The following is a 20,169-nucleotide window of genomic DNA, read 5'->3' as shown; positions in this document are numbered from 1 at the left end:
TTGTGATAACAAAAATGAGTAAAACACTAACCAAAAAAATTAATCAATTGTCTTCTTAAAATATTTTTTTTATGATGTTAATTAGAAATTTTAAAAAAGATCGAAAAATTTTTAGTGATAAATAAATAAAGAATTGGAAAGAAATTTAAAATCTTTTTATTTTTTATTTGATTTTTTAATCAATTTCTCTTCTATATGAAATTAAAATCAATAAAAAACTGACATGTGTGCTTCATATCTTTGAAAAATCAAAATTAATAAAAAAAAAATTGATTTAACTATTGATGGAGGGACTTCTGACGTATAATGAACCGAATTAAATGCACTTAATTATCTAAATTGGAATCATGGAAATGAATATTATAATATACTTTAAAAGGGGTGGAAAAAATATTGTGCATGTACTGTGGATATAAATTTATTATATTGTGAACCACACTGTAGATATAAAATATTTGTATTGTGAACGACACTGTAGTGCCATAGGGACCTTGTCTTTTCTATTTTCTGTTTCAAAAGTTGCTTCCAACAGGTGTTGGGTCTAGCTTTTAGCCAAACCCAAATATTTTCAGTTTTATTTTTTATCTCTTTAGATTTTTTTTTATTTAATTTTTTTCATACGGTAAAAAAAAAAATTGATGGGATTTTTTTTATATTGTACAAAAGTTGGATGATGATATTTTTTTTCATTTGAGGTTGGGTTGGGTTGAATTTATTTTCTTTTAGTGTTGGGTTCTACTACCAACCGAATCCAATAGCGTTAGATGTTGCTTCCCAACAGGACCCAGCAACTTTTGGACTTCTTAGCTGTCATATCCAATACTCTTAAGTCTGGCTTGACCACCAGACCCAAGGATATTGGATCCGTCTTTGAAGCAAAACTCAAGGCTATTTGGGTCTAACTTGACCGCCAAACTCAAGACATTTAATATATTCTCTATACTCTTCATATATTTTTTTACATTTAAAAAAAATTATTATTAACCAATATACTAGTATTTGTCAATAAATTGAAACCATCCATTAAACCTTTTTTTCAATTTGCCAACCATCCATCTCTCTCTTTGGTTCACGCCTAACTTAGAAGATGGGATAAATTGAAATTTGTTACTGTCATCTGGATATGTGTATGTATATAATATAATATTACTCTTTAAGGTTTTATATTCGTAAATTTCCAGCAGCATTTTGGTGGCATTCTCCATTTGGAGTTCTTGAGTTAAGTACTTGCATTTTTTAATATTTTTTAATTTAGTCCTTACATCTCAAAATGTTGTTCGTAATTGAAGTTCTTTACTTGAGAAAACGATTATTTTTGGAAAAACAACTCAATTCCGGACAACTCGTCACTTCAATAACGAAAAAGGAAAAGGAAAAATAATTTATTAACGAACACAAAATTATAAAAATTATTAAATTATTTCTCATATTAAAGGCATTGATTGATTCATTTCGATAAATCAACGGGACTAATCTATAATTAACTCTCAAAATTAAGAAGATAAAAAAAGATAAAAAAAAGAATAATGGTAGAAAAGTGATGATTAGGATCGTCAAAAAAAAATATTGATAAAACCTATGATTTTAAAAAAATAGTGTTTAATAAAGATGGGGGGACAAAAGCATTAAAAAAGAGGGACAATAAATCAGATGGAGCTGTCTCTGTTCTTTATGGGTGGCAGATCCATTTTTAAATCAAAAAAGAATAAGCTTGCCCATATTAGATATCTCTTTATCCATTTCCACTGAGCATGCAGTCCCTTGAAAAACATCAACATGCGTGCACAGTTGCTTGGCGCACTAGCAAATTAACAAACTAATGCATGAACCACAAGAAGAAATGCCCAGCAACATTATCATACAGAGCCCACAAGGTCACATTTTGATGATATATCATACGATGCGATCATGTTTACATGGATTGCATATTTCAGCTAATCATATTGTTAAAACATTGCCCCCAAGCACGACGCCTTCTATCCTATGGAAACAGCCATGTACAAATCACCAAGCTCCTTGCAAGCCAATGCAACCCAGTTACAGATCAGTGTCGAATTGACTTAATTTACATCAGATTTACTTTCTATCATTAATCTGTACAGCATTAGAACCACCACCACAACAACTCTCTTTCTAACCAAATTTGTCCTATCTAAGTCTTACTGGTGTTCTTCAGGAAACAAGGTAAAGCATCAAACTTCAGCTTTGACCAGTTGCCTCCGATATGACCAGTAGGCATGGGCAGCTAGGACCCTGTCTAGAACCTCCTGCGGCACCGGTTCTCCCCTCCTTTGCTGAGGGGAGATTCTTGCCGTGTGCACCAATGTCTTCCACTTATCCTACATCATCCCAAGACCAATAAATGATTAGAAGAATAAGAACTATTTTATCAATGTCTTCAATCTTCTTACTGTTAATGTAGGGAGGGGAAAAAACGCTTAAGCCTTCAGCAATCAAAGAAGAAAACACTAATCTTTTGCATTCATCCATATTGAAGCAGGATTCCCCGGCCTTCTTATATAGCAGTTGAAAGAAAATTAAAAATGCCTTCTTATTTAGCAGTGGAATCCAAATTAAAAAGATCCTAATAATTAAAAATGCCTTCTCAGAATGTGGACTACAAGGCATATAGTAATGAATCACTCACCTTCAAATCAACATAAGTTCGATGGTTTGCTTTGTCAAAAGCATGCAATTTAACATCACGCCACCTGCAAATCAACAACAAAATCAAACAATCCAAATGGGTCAACTACGTGTTCAACAATATTCGGGGATAAAAAGGAAGATCATGGAGCAAACCTTCCAGTTCCAAGTCTCTCAACTGCTTGAACTAAGGCTTCTACTTCTGAAACTGTAAATGGCCTCCTGATCCGGCGCTGTCCAAACTCAGGATGCATAGATTTGCAGTTAAAGGGAACTACAGATAACGCACCCCGGCCAATTGCAGGAACTGGAACCAGAGCTCGTGAATCTGACATCTTATCAGCAGTCGAAGCCTTGGCAAGAGAGCAAACTGCACCGAGATCACTTCCAACAGAGCTGCTAAAATTAGTCTCTGCAGGAACTGAGGAAGCATGGGAAGTCCCTTCCTGTAGCATCAAAGAAGTTGTATGCCTGCAAATAAATCAAAAGGAAACAAACTTAATAAGACACAAATAATAACAATTTGAGAATTTGAGAAGCTTGTAAAGAACACAAAGCAAATGCACAAAGATGCACCAGCTATTTGCTTACCTGGTTATCCCACCAGGTGCACTGAAAGGTAAATTTGAAGGGTTTTTAGTGTGGGGAGGTGACATCATTTTTGCATGTCTGGACTCCAACATGAAACCCAAATTACTATGCTTATCATCTTCAGAGATTCCAGTCTGGAGCAAGGTTTTGTTGTCATCTCTAACCTTCTTTCCTTGGAGAAGGATACCAACATGTAGTCCATCTCCAAGTATAGAAGTTATTGCTTCCATGACTGTCCTCTACAGAATGTAAAGTATTAGATGTCACCAATAGACAATAACAGATGTGGCACCCTACCAGATTGAAGTCTCGTACTGTGTATTTAACATGAAAGACGCCTTTCTTGGATAGGATTATGTATTACATTGACAGTAATAAACATAAGAAAGAAAACAAAAGCCCCATTTGTTTCACAATAACTAGAAAGGCATTGATACAGGCTGTATAACTTGATTTAGTTCTACTAAATTGTCAACACAGAAATTATAAAACTGCCTCTTATTTTCTCCTGTATGTAAGATTTCCTCACCTACATGTTTTCTTCTTCCAAACGGAGAAGGCATGAAACTACTTTACGTTGTTAACAAAACAATATCCAGAAGGCACTATTGGATACCTTTAATGAGCCAACAGTTGCTGTTGCAGGGATCTCAATAAAGAGTTCCGGAACCTTAAATGATTTAATACTTAGCTTCACTGGATGATAAAAAAGAAGTCAACATAAGAACGACCTCAATTAAAATGAGCCACCAGTAGATCAGATACCAACAACAATTATCCATTATAGGCTTTCATACCATTACAGTCTCTTGAATCCAGAGATGCATGTTGGCCTTTTACTGAGGATGATGCTTCAGTTGCTGCATAAACGAGCTGGGATTATTCACCTAAACCTAAATGCAACTGCAAAGCCTAAACATAAACAGAAGGAAAAACAAATTAAATAATAGCTAGTAACCAGACAATTTTGCACCTGAGACCATGTCATTGCCATTGGTCCTCTTATTAGAAGAATTAAAAATGTCTTCACAATGAAATGCTCCATCAGATGTAGGTAATGTACTTTGATCAAAGAATTTCCTTTTCTTGAAAGGAAAAATCTTCTGAGATCTTTGACAGCTATAGCTGGTTCTTCCATTGCGAAAAGGTGGTTTTGTTTTCCAGTCTGGAAACATATCAAAAGCCATGACTAGTTATACTGACATGGAACAAAAGATTGTGGATTCATGAAGCTAACACAGCATGAGCTGAAAAGACCATTCCAGAACCAGAGACACTACGATAACTTTACCAATTCATGACATAAAAAGAATGTAATTTCCACTTGAAGCTAAATCATAAAGAAGGCATTTACCAGTTCTGAAGTAGCCACCACTCTTCGAAATTGGAGCAGCTCGCCAGTGTCTGGAAGCAGTAAGATTACTCATTCTTCGAGTTTCAGTATATGACAGTGGCCTAGAAGTCTTTGGCATGGCGCCATATTGAGAGCACCCAGAAGACTTTCCGTCATCATCTCTGCTCACTACTTCTACATCAGCGCAAGGCCTGGAAAAAGGACAAAGGCCTATGCAATCCTTGAATAAAGATGCCTTTACATTGCTTTCTACACTAGCATGTCCAATAGAACCTGCGTCAAGATCCATTGCATCTTCTGAACCATCTTTGACAAGGAGAGTTCCACTTTCAATACTGCTACTTTTTACTAATTCAGCTTCTGGCTTTCTCTCAGTTAAACCTTCTACCTTGCCTTTAAAAATTTTCCTTGCATGAGAGGATTCTCCATTCATTTCACAAGAAGAGCTTCCACCAGCATTTTTGCTATTGACAACAACCAACTTTTCAGCAACATATATTGTTTCTGGATAATCAAAACGCTCTGAAGCAAAGCTTCCCTGAGAGTTGAAACTTTCCTGGTTATGCAAGAATTTATTCAATGCATTGCCATGCCAGTGGCCTTGCAACTCAGGAATGCAAGCAAAGGCTTTCTCATTACAAGGTTCTCCCAGCAAAGGTTCTATTATAAGAAACTTCCCTCTATCAACTTGCTCCTGTTGAATGGTATTTTTAACATTACAAAGATCTTTACCGCAAGCAGTATTAGTTGGAGCAGAAGTTTCCTCCTCCTGCAAGATTTCTCCAGCTACACTAGCCAGAATTTCAAATGCATGTTTCTGATTATTCTCACTTTTCTTCCTGATCGGTCCCCTCCCCTAAAACCAGTAATAAAGACTTTATCAGGCCACTGACTATTTACAAAAATTTAGACAACAGGCAACCTTGGAATGGTAGCATTTGATTACCCTAGCTGATCTAGATGCTCGAGGAACCACGGGAACCTGGTAGCCATCAAAACCATAGTCCAACCTTCTTTGGAATACCATATCTCAGACATTCATTACAAAAAGTGGTCATTAAATTAAACTAACCAGCTAGCTTGAACCTGCACACCTCAAGAGAAGACCATGTCAGCAAACCAAATTTAGTTGGGATCAGGATAAAAGACAATACACATTCCAGAATCAATTACGACAACGAAAAAACAGTAACTCTGAGTAGATCAGTGATTTGGGATATAGCAATTATCCCAAATTAGGTAGTGGAGATTAAAAAAACAGCATTCACTCTATTCCTTGTCTATTTATTTCCAGGAGAAGGATGATCACTTTTAAGTGATCAAATAGCTTGAACATCCAAAGAATATTAAAATAAAAAATGCATCTGCACCTGTATGTTAGCGTATTTATCTACACATGTATTCTCACTTATCATTGCTGGCCAATCAAAACATAGTTGAAAATTCTGTTGATGCCATGAAAGTTATTTTTTCCCCATTTCTCCAATAAATGTATCCATGGTCTTAAAAAATAAGAGAAAAGAAAGGAAAGGAAAAGGAGACGATCTAGAACAAAAACCTTTTTTATGTCGTTGTGTAAAAGATAAAGATTCTTACATTTAAAGGGACATTTAAGATACCTCGATTTTACTCCATGACAGGTAGTCTGATCCTAAAACATGCAGCCTTCAATCCCTGTAAGCTCAAAAACTAAAAGAAAAGAACAAGACTTTTCATTTTAACCCAAGATAAAAATGTAAAAACGAAAGAGAATAAAAATAACAATATAAAATTAAACCCTGACTGACAGAAACTAAAACTGCAGCTTTAGATATTCATGTTGTGTCCTCATAAGAATCATCCAATAAAATATGGTAGGCCAATTGGATTTCAAATCACAAAAACAGAATAATTACAAAAACCAGTCTTTAACAAACCTAAAACACTACAAGGTTCCTTGGACCAAACATAAAAACAACGTAAATGGAGTCAACATAAGAGAGAGAAGCTTTAAAAAATTTTGTGGAAAGAAGAAAGCTTTCCAACGTAAATAAAATCAAATCAGATCAAACAAAATGGAATCAACAATATATATATATTATGCATAGCAACTTAGATTTCAGGCACCCTTTCTAATTACCTGTCAAATTCATGCAAATTCCTCAAAAAAAAAATTGGAAAAATGCATTGGCAAAATGAACAGTAGATTGAGGAACAAACTGACCTTTTAAGATTGTCTGGTCATCAAAAACCTCCTGAAAAGTGAAAACCACCACACTTTATATCCTTTTGGTCTTTGACCCATTTCAAAAAAGTGAAGGGTTACCTGGCCGGTGTTGTTTACCGGTTACAGCAGGTCATAAGCAGAACCACTGAGGACCAGTTCCTCATCCACTCAAACTTGTAACGAGTTCTGTAGTTGACACGTGGAAGCCTCTCCCTTCACGTGGGTTTAATCTTATCTCGTCCGCATAAGAACTAAAAACTCGTTGATTAATTCTCTTATATTTTGTTCTTACTGTGTGTTTAACACGTTGGTTAATTAATTAATTAGCTTTGGAAGAATTGTTTTTGAACAATTTGGTTTTTTCGTGCAGTGAGTTTCGCCGTGAATTTAGAAGGCTCGGAGTTTACTTTCTTCTCGTCTATATATAATAATCACGTAGAAACCAGTTTGCAGCTACCTATTTCCTTTTTTATGAAAATAAGGAAATGAACAATTTAATAATACTACTTCAAGAAAGAAACGATAATAGTAATAATAATTTTACAAAGAAATAATAATAATACATAACTTATATAAATATTATGAGACGTAAGATGCAAGTAAGAATAACTACTTTAATTAATGAATTGTGAGATGGCTCATCGTGGTCTCGTAAATCTAAGAGCTACCATAATTCTCGTTTCTGTTAATTCTTAACCACGGAGGACTAATTGCCCGACAATAAAACATTCAAATTCTTTTACTTTTAATAGCTATATAATATTATAAAAATGATAGAAATCCTTCTTTGAACTTTTAGAAGGATTGTTGGACAATATAACTTTGTTTTTTATGTTTATTCAATCCACTCTAAATCTATAATCTATAAATCATGTAAATAAATAAATATATATATATATATATATATATATATATGTGTGTGTGTGTGTGTGTGTGTGTGTGTGTGTGTGTGTGGTGGTCGGGCAGATTCAGTGTCTAAGGACTTACGAAGTCTGATGGCTTAAACTATTGATGGGTTTAAAGTGACGACGAAGGATCAGATTCAAGATGGATTTAGCTTCGTCCATCGTAACTATTGATGGTAGACATATTTGGGTGCAGATGTCAGTGATGGACTACTGATTTCTCGTCTAAACCTATGGTGGGAGAGACGAGAAAGAAAAATTTTGGTGGGGTTGAATCCAAATATACTGTTGATGATGGATGGTCAAACGAGAAGGCAAATTTCGGACTATTACTCTTTTAATGGAAATTAATTTGTGAATGATTGTTTAAAGAGAGAAAAACTTGATGATGTTAATGTGGAAGATGGTGTTGGGGAAAATTACACGCGTAGATTTCATACATGTGCATTGCGACTAACTTAGGTGCTTTGGTGCTTGGTCATATGGCCAACCTAATCGATGGAAGATTTGGCGTGTGGTTGTTCAATCTTGGTGGAGGCAGAATCTAAGAATTTTGTGCATCTTGACGATGAACTGTTTAAGGTGATGGAAGCAAAGATTCTGTGGCTTGGTCAAGAGACTTGGTCATGTGGACAGACTACTATTCGGGGAGGATTTGCTTAGCCAAATTGCCTAGGATAAAGGCAAAATTGATGTCTTTGAAAGGAACCTTGGCAATGGACAGTACGATGTAAAGAAGACAGAACTAAGGACTATATGGCATAAGATTTTGTCAAAAAGGGTGAGCCTTGTGGTGGTGGTGGCTTGGCCGACTGCCTTGGGTGGGGCTGATTTGGGGACTGTTTTGTACACTTTGTTGATGGACAGATCAGGGTGATGGAAGCAAGACAGTTATGCTAAAATTGTAGCTAACGGACAAGCCATACAATGATGAAAGATCGAGAATTCAAGACACCTTGACGATGGGGACTGATTGGGGTGAAGAATTCGGCAGCCAGGTCGTGCAAAAATTTAGTTTAGGAACCATACTAGATGGATTTAGTTTAGTGTATTGCCTTGGTAGGGAGGTAGTCTAGTGGTGGCATGGTATTGGGAGTCTACACTTTAACAATGTACAGTTTGGGTGAGAGATTCGGCAACCAAGTCAGTAGGTTCGATTGAGGAGTTAAAATCATCAACAAAGATGATTTGGTATGCTGTCTTTGAGATGAGGTAGTATGAGTGGCTATTATGTGTATTATAACGACAGGTGGTTCATAGTGATGGAAGTAAAATGGTATATGCCTTTGTTGGGTTAGCATGTTAGGAATTCTCTATGGCCAAAACATGTGACAAAGGTTGGACAATAGAGTTGTTGCGTCAAGGAAATTTTATGGCTAATAAGAAAATGTCTTGGGTGCAACTGTAGCGTATGGAAGACTAGGTCAGATAGATTTGATGTTGGGATGTTATGTGTGTGCTTGGGCAGGACTGAGACTTGCTGAAAGAACTTCAACACAAGATATGTTGATCACTGAAACTGGGTTGTTCATTTTTATACTTGTAGGTTACATGTGGGATAGCTAGGAGAGTTAGGTGAATTTATGGGGTTCATTTGATTCTTCAAGATGGGTTCTATATGGTGTTTTTTATAGAGAGAATAGGATCTCTAGGATGTTGCAAAAAGCATCTGAATTCATAAAGACAACTTGTGGGTGAATGAACTTGGCATGTGGGATTACCAAGAAGATGAGTATTATTGTGTATGTGACTTGTGGGAGTTGCATATGAAATTCAAAAGACATGGCAGCTTGTGATAGTATGATGTTGCAGCTTTATCATTGTCTAAACGAGATTGATGGGATTGATCTCGATAGTTTTGGGTGGGACTCAAAGTTTATTTAACTATGTTGGGAAACAAGCAAGATCTTAGAGAAGAGCATAGTCATAGCTTAGTTCGGAAATTAGTTGACGATGGGACTATTAAGGCTTCCTAGGCATCGGAGATTCGATGGACATCAACTTTTTCTGATGGGGGAGATTTGTAGCGGGGTTAAATTTATCAAGGGTACACTGATGAAAACAGTGATGGAACGACATAATGGGACAATGTCAAAATCAGCAGCACTAATTAGATTGACAACGTTGGTAAAATCAAAAGTAGAGGATAATGATAAGTCTAAATGATGGACAGTTCAAGACTTGACGACAAGATTACTGGCATGAATGGCAGCATGCATCGGTAGTGGCAATGTGCATAGGCATTGGCAGATTCGAAAGCGATTCGGTAATATCGGTTTATTGGCAGAGTGGGATGACAAGAGTAGGGACTTGGACGACAGACAATTCAAGACATGATGAGACGTAATAGGACTGGCAACAAAGGTGTTGGTAGTGGGAGTTGGTTTGTGGGAGGCAAGCCAAAGGAGTTATGGCAGTTTGGGACAATTAGTGGTAGTTTTCTATAATTTCTTGTATAAGAAGAAATGGCCAGAACAGAGAAACATGTGTCTTGAATTGTGCTGGAACTTTGGGACAGTTTCCTATTGTAACTTCTAATATGTTTTTGTAATATGTAGGCTGTAAATTTATTATGTAACATGCAATGCATTGTAGGCAATGCAAGTTCTATGGGTAGGCAGAATCATTATGCATAACGCACACACAGACGAACTTGTGTATATTTTGAGTCAATGAAGGGTTGGGTTCCTGTAATAACTTGTGTGTTTGTACATATTGTATCATTTTTACTTGTGTGTTCTGCTTGTCTCATAATAGGGGAAAGTATGGAGAAACCTCTTGGTGAGGAGAAACACTTGGTTGTTAGACAAATACGAGTGGATCAATAGAGGGAAGGTTAAGTCTGGCAGGGGGCTAGGTTGTCGCATAGGAGCTGTGAAATTTTAACTAGAAAAATCCGACCCTGTGACAATTATATATATATATATATATATATATATATATATATATATGTAAAGGGTGTTGCTCTTTTATTGTATCAATCATTGTAGATGCAGAGACATTACACTATGAATTGTGGTGAAGTAGTGACAATTTTGTCCTTTAAAGAGAATTTTGGTTGCCCAAGTTTTGAGGATAATTTTATCTTTTCAAAAAAATCAATTGGTCATTAAAGGATTACTAAGGGTTACTTTCATCTTTTCAATTTTCTCAAAATTGTATAATTATTTATTTGCCTTCAAGCTTAAAAAAACAATTGTTGGGCAAGGGTGTTTATGCCTTTATATTTTTTGCAAGGTTGTGAAAGGATCTTTCTACCCTTATATTCGGAGAAAAATAAGAAAAGGGTTTAGAGGCGATTTTGTCTTTTCATGTTGATTTTTTTTATGAATGTCGGAATCACAAGGAATGCTTTGGACTTTTCTCTTTGATTAATTAATTTTTAAATCAAAGAACAATTGTTTATTATTAAAAAAAATAACATTCAAAAAAATTTTATTGGTTTATCCCAGTATTTAAAAAAAATGTTTTGTTTAGTATTTAATTTTTGAATTTTATTTTATTTTTCTGTTGATGAGCTTTATGTTATAAAAAAATAATTATTTTGAAATAATATTTCTAATATGTCTAGCCTTGCATTTTTTTTTTCTTTTATTTTATTCATTCAATTTCATGTGTTACTATTTTTATTATCTTTGATTGATTTTAATAAAAGTTTTGTTAGCACAAATTGAGGAATGTCTCATTTTATGAGATTAAATATCTTAATTTATATCTATTTTATTTTTTTTAGTTTCTCTTTTAGCTGTTATTAATAATTTTTTTGTTTATTTACATTGATAATTATTGATTTATTTTATTAGATGCTTAGAAGCATATCGAAATAGTATGTTTATCCAGAGTTTTTTTTAAAAAAAATGTCAAATATGTCTTTTTGAAAAAGAAATATCAAATATCTATTGCGTGCGTGCGGGGGCGTAGTTGTTTTGATGTACACTTAAAATCAAAAGTTCTTCTACCTAGATGTTTGGGAGAAAAAAGCTTATGGTGCTATAAAAGAAAAAATTATTGTGGTCTGCAAAATAAATAAATAAGATTATAAAGAAAATATGTATTAAATATGTTGTATAGAAAGAAAAATGAGATTGGGTACTGAATAAAAATGGGAAAAAAATAGAAAACATGGTATAAACAAGTTAAAACTCCGATATTGTTAACCATTGTGTGAATCACGGCCATGATGTACCTGCATGTGTTGCTAGAATCACTGACTTTACATGAACAACCACAACTATCCTTGGGAAAATTCAGTAGATTATAATGCTAGATGAGCGTTCCTTGAAGGCAATGAAGCTACGTATCCTGGTCATCCTATATATTTCTTCAGAGCTGTCATGGAAATTTCTTCCCTGGTCGTGATAAAGAACCCCCCCAAAAAATAAATAAATAAATACTCTGATCCTTCATATCTTGAGAAAAAAGATACTTCAAACTTGTCTCGGAAAAAAGAACAAATAGTAAGATATGAAAAGTGAAAACTGCAAGTCAAATTTGAAATGTTGTCAAGAACATTAAAAACTACAATACCGAACAACGAAATAATTGAAAAAAATATGATACAGGTAACTTTATCTCAGCAAAGCTCATTCAGCTGCCAAATTTTCAAACTGCCACGGGTTGAATTCCATAGATCTAATGTCAGTCTCTTCAATGCTACCTGAACTATCTATAGCAGCCCGGTGTTCAGAATACTTGCCATTGTACTGGTACACTTCTAAGTCACCCCAAGGTGTAGGGTGAATCTCATCAGTTCGGTCAAACCATCTTGGAGTAAACTGGTGACCCTTAACCTCTCGGTTTCGCTTCTCGGCTCTCTGTCTCTCCTCCAGACTAAAAACAAGGTAAAACACAATAATAGTATTAATTCCCCTTTTCAGCGACCAGAATGAACTCAATAAAGAGCATGGTCCATGTAACCATGAATTCTCCTGGGGAGAAGCCTTTTTAGATTCAATTTAGCATGCAAAACTGTTGGCATGGACTAACCCTATTTTTCTAGTGTTTAAGACACATGCATGCATAAAAGGGTGAGATGGTACCTGCTCTTCTCATAGCCAGCCTTGGATATATCACCGTGTTCAAGAGCATATCTATCAGGGCGTAAACGGGAATCTGATCCTAGTAACTTCTTTGGAGCAGTGTCAAAGCTGTTGATCTTGTGAGCAAAATGAGTATACTGGAATTTATCGTTCTTTGGAGCTTCTGCAACCCTCCATACCTGAAGAATGGCAATAATAGAATGATGAGCTATGGGCCCAGTTAACAAATAAGTCTTGCCATCACTCAACCCAGAAATAGTGAAACCCTATAATTACAATTCAATAACCATATAGCATATTCAAGTGATTTAAATATTTAAATAGAAGTCACAAATCCTTTCAGCTCCTGAAAAAATTACAAATTAATTAATAAGCAATTTCTTGGAGAAAACAAATACACAAACTATAGTCCAAGAAAATCCAGGTTATCAACAACTACAAAAACTTGAACAAGGATGGATGAAAATCTTCCCATGTCAAGAGCTTCCCTTGTCATTAAATATGGTACTAAGAGAACACAGGTAGCTGCTAACTTCCAAAAAAAGGTTTTTTGGGCAAAGCAAGCAACATCACAGTTTTTCGGCAAAAAATTCCCTTACACTACTAATCTTTGGATTTATTTTTTTATAAATAAAATACGTGAACTTTATGTCTTCTATCAATTCTCTTGTTTCATAACAGAAAAATCCGTCTTTTCTTTTGCCCAGAACAAAAAATAAAAAGGCAAGATCAATTGATTCCACAGTATTAAAGTCGTTCAGAAATGGATGAGGTGTTTAGATAGTCTAAACAAATTGCACCTTTTTATTACTTGCAGGAAGTCCAAAAAAGAAGAAAAGAGAAGGATTATGAGAGATGTAAAAGAGTGAGTAGAATAGGACCATGTTCTACCTAAATCAAGCAGATTCAAGACTCAAGAGTACCTATAATAAAATTTGAAATTCAAAATTCTCAAATTATTACAGCAATTAACTACCACTTAACTACAAAACCAACTCCTTAATGAGTGCCCTAAGAGCACCCACTAGCTATTCCCTTTTAATATTAGAATCAAGTGGTTTGACATGTACATCCTCAAATTTTTTTATAACATGTGACAACAGATGTTTAAAATAGGCATAATGCTAACTTGGCCAAAGGCGGGTAACTTTGCGCCAAAATATACTAGTTAAGGACCCTTGCATTTCTTCATGGCACTATAATTTTGCTTTTTTTTTCTCAATTGAGTACTTTTCTATTCCTTAAACTGGTATAACTCAATTCTTTGTATAAATTACAGCAAACTTCGATAATTAGAGTAGATGGACCCTTTTTTGTGATATTCTTTTTACTTTTCATGATATTTTTTTGTTGTTAATATCACAGAGGCTGCATATTAAATTTGAGAAAAAAAACCATTTTTTAAAAACTATAATCATGAAATAATTTTTAAAACTATAATCACGAAATAATTTTTAAAACTATAATCATGTAATAATTTTGTTAGCAAACACTAATTAAACAATTCTGAGAACTCGGTGAGAAATCCAACAAGAAAACATTATTAATCAAAGCATAATTTAATACTGATATGAAGTCAAGACTAGCTAAAAATCTGTTTCATTTGTCCCTCTTAAACCCAAATGACATACTATTTGATAAAAAAATTCTTTTTCCTAACTATAAAACTTTAAGCCAATAATAGACTACGTCAAATATGTGATTGTATACTCTTAAATAAAAATTAACAAAATTTAACATGGTGCTGTGTTTGAAATGTGCAAGTCTTTTTTCTTTTATTATGAAATGTAGATCTATATGGATTAATTTGTCAAAATGATAATGAGATTTCATAAACACTTAAAATGTAAAAAATAAAAGTTGACAAGGCAGGTAATTTAAGCATTTGAAGTGTTAGCATAGAGCAAGTACATGAAAGGTCAATAACTTGAGGAATAAAACACCTATAGGTTATCATAAATTGGTAGGAACCTAACTAATTGAAGAAGATAACTTTCAATGAGGAAAAGCAATTGCAATATGCAGACACCTTAAGCGAATTGACACATCCAGTGATTTACTAGAATCTCCATTGGATTTAATTATTAACTTTTATGTGTTGATGATGTCCTATTTTATCCAGATCTTTGTAAGATAAATAGTAAAATCTCATTCTTTTTTATTTTGATATTAAACTTAATTATTGTTTAATAATAAAGAGAGGGAGGGAGAGATCATTAAAATTTGCTCACAGGCTGTAAAACTTAAAAGATTCAATTTCGTAAACAAGAATACATATCAAACCAAAGACAATTTTGGATTTGCCTAAGCAAAGATAAACCATTTCCATAAGAATTAAAAACATTCTGTATACTAAATAGTCAACCACCAAGAAACATTAGACAGCTTTAAGTAAACCTAATTACGAGATAACAATAAAGAAAGATATGGTCTAAAGACAATCAATCAGCTACTCATGGTCTTACACCAAATATAAACAGGACCCAAGTAAAAAGCTTGTCATACATGGGAACAGCAAGGGTGTACAATAACCAATAGAAATTTCTAATTAGAAAATTAGAAAAAGACAAAACAACACTAACCTCCTTCATTTCAGTGCCTGCACGTGGCTCTCCTTCCATGTCACAGGGTTGATAACTCATTGATCCATTCCATTTCCCTGTCATCAATATCTGGGGCTCCTCAGCAGCATTGTATACATATCCATCCACCTCATAGCGACCAGCTCTGCAAAAGTCTCTTAGAGTTAAAAATAATTTATAGAAAGATTGAGATTATTAAAATATGCAAGTGATAATCTCATTGAATGTGAAATTGAACTTTTAGACAAGATTCATCAACCTAAAACTACACTGTACAATTTAAAGGCCTTTTAGTTTGTTGATACATGATCATGTAATAAAATAATGAATTTCCATGGTAGCATTTACACACAAAATTCAACAATGGAATACCATAACCAGATGAAGATTTCAACCATACTAAATGGACTTAATAAGAACCATATATAAATGCTGCCTCAAAAAGGCACCTGCACCCATGGTGGAAGTAAACTAAGTGGGGGACATGGGATTTGTTAGAAGGATCAGCAACCTTATATGAAAAGAGCTTTCCCCAGTCTAGCATGCAAACAAATCATAAATGTTCCAGCAGAAGCATCCAGCACTATCTAAAAGGTGAAGTAACCATACCCAAACCAGCCACATGGTTGAAAATACAGTACAACTTTGTCCCCTGTTGTCATGTTTGTCAGGACCATCTCCCCTGGTGAATCAATCCAAGTTCGTCCAAAGATTAAGTTACTCACTTTCGTTAGAGGAGGCACCAAATCAAGAATTACACCATCTCTTTTGAGTGTCACACGTGTTCTGCATGCAAATTGCAATGTTAGATATACATTTGTATATTTTTCTACAGAAGTAAATTCTTGGTAAAAGTAGTTGTAGACAATAATCACACTGAAAGCATCTCAAAAGGACTGTCCCAGATGAGAAGTGGTAAGGAAAACAACACAACTTTACTAGGAAAAAATCTTATGTGGCATTATGATACATGAATAGAGTTCCAAGCCAAGTGATATTTGAGGTTAGAGTTCTACAGAACTAAATTCTTGGTAAAACTAGTTATAGACAATAATCACACCCAAAGCATCTCAAAAGGACTGTCCCAAATGAAAAAAGGTAAGGAAAAATACATAGCTTTACTAGGAAAACATGACATTATGATACATGGTTAGAGTTCCAAGCCAAGTGATAGTTGAGGTTAAAGTCCCAGCCCACTTTCTGTGAAAAGGTGGTTCAAAAGAAAACAAAAGGAATCATCTAGTATAAGTTTCCTTAGGAAAATATTTATAATTAAAAAAAAATCAAGGAGAAATATTATTAAAAAAAATTCAAGGAGAGAAACCAGAAAAGATAGTTACTGGTTGGTACACTAGTTCGTACTATTGTTATGTAATTTGAATTAAAGCTATTGTTAAGAGGAGGAGGAGGAGGAGGAGGAGGAGGAGGAGCCATTGTTTTCTAGTTTGAAAAAATTGATAGTACAGTTTTATAACCAAAAACTAAATATAATAAAGCCATTGTTTTTTATTTAAGAAAATTAATGGAGCCGTTCTTTTTTATTTAGAAAGATTAATAATACATAAGCAAAATTTATATTTTTTTATGAAATACACGAATAAAAAGAGAAGAAAACTGAAATTTATTTCCAGAAGAGGAAACACATCCCTGGACATCACCATCAACCAAATGATTTTCCAACAATCCACTGATATTAAATGTCACCCTCATGCCAGCACACAGCAAGAAGAGGACACAAGGGGGAAAGTTCATCAGTTCAGGATACATACCTCTGGTCAAAGGAGGTTAAATACACAGGTAACTGTATTACTTTAAAAAAAAAATTATTTATGATAGAGATTTCTGCATGTTGCCCCTTCACCCTTCAGCTTACATTCGAAATCGCAACAAATAAATAAAAATAAAGATATCCACTAAACTGATTCCAAAGTTCTAGAATAGCATATCAAAGGAGACTACAAAACCACAGATGTTTTTACCTCCCAAGAGGATAGATCTCGATTGAGTTCCCTAAAAATTTAGTTTTGACCTTGGAAGTGATATCATAAGTAAAATGCTCATTTTCAGCATGTCCAGCGCTTATTGGCGGATGATGACTAACCTGCGAGAAAAGATGTATCACAATGAGTTGAAAATTTGCTACCATATTCGTAAATTCAACTTAAAGACCAAAGAAATGAAGGACAGGAAAGCAGTAGAGTTTGACAACTATCATTCAAAGAAAAGGTTAAAAGATAAATCTCTAACTGCTAACATTTCACATGTATCTCACCTGTTCTGATATAAAAGTAAGGTCTCCATGATTTGTCAATTCATAAGTCTCACCAAGAATCGGATTAAACGGCTTCCATGTGCGTTGAAAGGCATAGTATACAGATATGAAAAATGATGCTGCAATCACCACATCATCAGCCTCATACCACAAATGCATGGACAGAGTAAGAGAGTGGGAGAGGGAGAGGGAGAGGGAGATCATACCACTATACACCAAACGCATGTAGGGATCCTCGCATTCATCTGCAAGATCTAACAGGTGCGAGTACTCCATCAACTGTGACCATACAATGCCATCAGTCTCTTCATAAAATTACATAGGATGAACATTATAACAAGTAATAGCCTAATAAAGCAAACCTCTGCCATTTTCTGCAGCATTGACATTGGCTCGAAAATAAGTACAGGAAGTGTAACCATAGATGTAACATCAGATCCTACATACTTTTGCATCATCTTCCAATAACTGTCCCGATCCTGGAGAAAAGCAAGAAAACAACAGATGAATATAATCACATGCACATGTTTCTCTGATTTATTGTATGAGAATACTAAATTATTTTATTCCACCAAATACAAAAGGCATCTTCTTGCTACAGGAGGGTTCATTTAAGCATCAATGAAACTAGAAATTGAGTTTCTAAAAGAATATCATTTCTATCTTACTATGTCAGACACGCATTGCATATAACTTTGCATGAGGAGCCATAGGATATAGCCAATAGAGCTTTGACTTCATGCAAGCTAAACTGATCTAATATATTGTGGCGGACTACAGTTCAAAATTATATTCAATTTTAAAACATCAACGCCTTGCCCCTGATGGAAGCATGTAGAGTGTCAGTTGGTGCAGCTGATATTTAAGATAATATTTAATATGAACATGCGCCCCTGTAAAGCTAATCAAGAATTGTAAACTATGCTAAACAGGTCTTGATCTGATGTGTCTTTTATTCTTTCCTTGCCAACATCATGATGTCCCAAACTAATTTGAAGTCAGAACTCATCCTACAGATGCACAGAATTGCATGAACATATGCACTACAAAGCTGATTAGATGCACTGCTGTCCAGAACATGTTCCGGAAAGACCCAGTATCGTGTTTCAAATCCATCAACCGTATTCATTCGATTGAACCAGCTTCCTGCACTAACTTTAGCTCGTCACCACACACAAAACACAGAAGAACAGCAGTGTACCTCTTGTTTCCATCTTCCCTTACTTGCTTCCTCTTCAGCATCTTCTGTGCCTCCTTCAGGATTGACGACTTCCAGTCCTTCATATGGCACTAAACTGCAGAAAAGAAAACCAACACAGCTCGTCAACAACCAATCAAAACCACGAAACTGTTAAAATTGTCAAAAATATCCTCCGCCTGGCTTACCAAACATATTGACAAATGCAAAAAAGTGTGATTCCCAGAACCTATTCAATATTAATCCTGCCAGCTTGAGCATGACAGGTGCTTAACACAACTAAAATTAACCCAAGCCCGCTCATCATTTCACGATCAAAATTCGAAACGCATCTCAAAGATATAAATCACGCTGATATGGATCATTCATAAAGCTATATTATAATAAAATCATTGATAAATACTAGTAAAAAAATTGATTTCAATTCGAGCAAAACAAATAAGGAAACAAACAGATCATCAATAAATCCTGTTTACATCCAAGGCACTAAACTAGAACATAATTACATCGGGCGATGAATCGTTTGTAACCAAATCCAAATCCATGAGCAACATGTATCAAGAACTGGAGGAAAAAAAAAAAAGAAGAAGAAGAAACGGATCTGGATACCCGTTGACTGATCTGGTCATGGCGGTACCAAAATTGGACAAACTGGAAGCGATCGAAGCGAAGAAGCCACCACCGCTACCGCTACCGCTACTGCTACCGCTTTCGCTTTGTTTGGGATCATTAGGAGGAGCCATTTCTTTGGAAACCCTAGGAAACAGATGCCGAGCGACAACTAGAGAAAGAGAGAATTGATGATGACGACGGTGTTCGTTTGAGATTTGTTTTTATAAATTAAGAAATGATAAAGGAGGGGTAATAATAATTATAATAATAATAATAATAATGCACTACGGCTATTTGAATATTATTTATTATTAATACTGGAAGGGAACAGCGATGAAGAGCACAGATGGAAAAGGATGCTTTGGCTGGCTACTTGGCGCTTAATTGGTTTCAATCAGGTCTAAAGAGATGAGAGATTTTTCCGTGCTGGAACGGAAAAAATATCTTTCATCATTTATAATTGAAATCCTCTTAGTAACACACTCGTTTACTCAGCGCGTGGGTTCTATAACACCAACTGATAACCAAAACCCCAAAAAAGTCCCCTGCTAGTTATCTCGATTAAGCTACAAAACCAACTTTTATCTCAATTAGATCCCTATTAAACCTTGTTTAATATAAAAGCAGCTATATCGAATAGATTCTTAATACTTTGGGGTCCAATGGATACAAAAACATATATTAAGGACTTAATCGAGATAAATTTCATGGTTGGAGGACTTTCTTGAGGTTTTCCCTAAGATTAGAAAATCCAATTTCCAAAT

The 20,169-nt window shown here is 34.8% G+C and overlaps 2 protein-coding genes across 3 annotated transcripts; both read right to left on the bottom strand.

Annotated features, from left to right (window-relative positions):
* Positions 1–1,853: 1,853 nt before the first annotated feature.
* Positions 1,854–6,949, bottom strand: LOC7487260 (telomere repeat-binding protein 5). Of its 2 annotated transcripts, none has more exons than XM_024604453.2 (11): positions 6,795–6,949; positions 6,188–6,280; positions 5,538–5,677; positions 4,592–5,447; positions 4,211–4,402; positions 4,035–4,097; positions 3,854–3,933; positions 3,238–3,476; positions 2,803–3,117; positions 2,648–2,711; positions 1,854–2,339 (listed from the first exon to the last, which is right to left on the bottom strand). In XM_024604453.2, exons 3-11 carry the CDS (start codon positions 5,616–5,618, stop codon positions 2,193–2,195), a joined length of 2,037 nt encoding a protein of 678 aa, XP_024460221.2. In that variant the 5' UTR covers positions 5,619–5,677; positions 6,188–6,280; positions 6,795–6,949; the 3' UTR covers positions 1,854–2,192. The 2 variants fall into 2 exon arrangements, with proteins under 2 accessions (XP_024460221.2, XP_002308162.4); XM_002308126.4 differs by having other exon boundaries at positions 6,211–6,280.
* Positions 6,950–12,085: 5,136 nt separating this feature from the next.
* LOC7454932 (oxysterol-binding protein-related protein 3B) lies at positions 12,086–19,831 on the bottom strand. The gene is made up of 10 exons (XM_002308125.4): positions 19,403–19,831; positions 18,797–18,890; positions 17,958–18,074; positions 17,802–17,874; positions 17,596–17,714; positions 17,303–17,424; positions 15,933–16,109; positions 15,324–15,468; positions 12,742–12,920; positions 12,086–12,532 (listed from the first exon to the last, which is right to left on the bottom strand). Exons 1-10 carry the CDS (start codon positions 19,534–19,536, stop codon positions 12,286–12,288), a joined length of 1,407 nt encoding a protein of 468 aa, XP_002308161.3. The 5' UTR covers positions 19,537–19,831; the 3' UTR covers positions 12,086–12,285.
* Between the last annotated feature and the right edge of the window lie 338 nt (positions 19,832–20,169).

Source organism: Populus trichocarpa, chromosome 6 (assembly GCF_000002775.5).
Source record: "Populus trichocarpa isolate Nisqually-1 chromosome 6, P.trichocarpa_v4.1, whole genome shotgun sequence".
Taxonomy (NCBI): domain Eukaryota; kingdom Viridiplantae; phylum Streptophyta; class Magnoliopsida; order Malpighiales; family Salicaceae; genus Populus; species Populus trichocarpa.
Note: the sequence above shows the minus strand (reverse complement) of the source record. Positions and strands in the feature narration are given on the sequence as shown.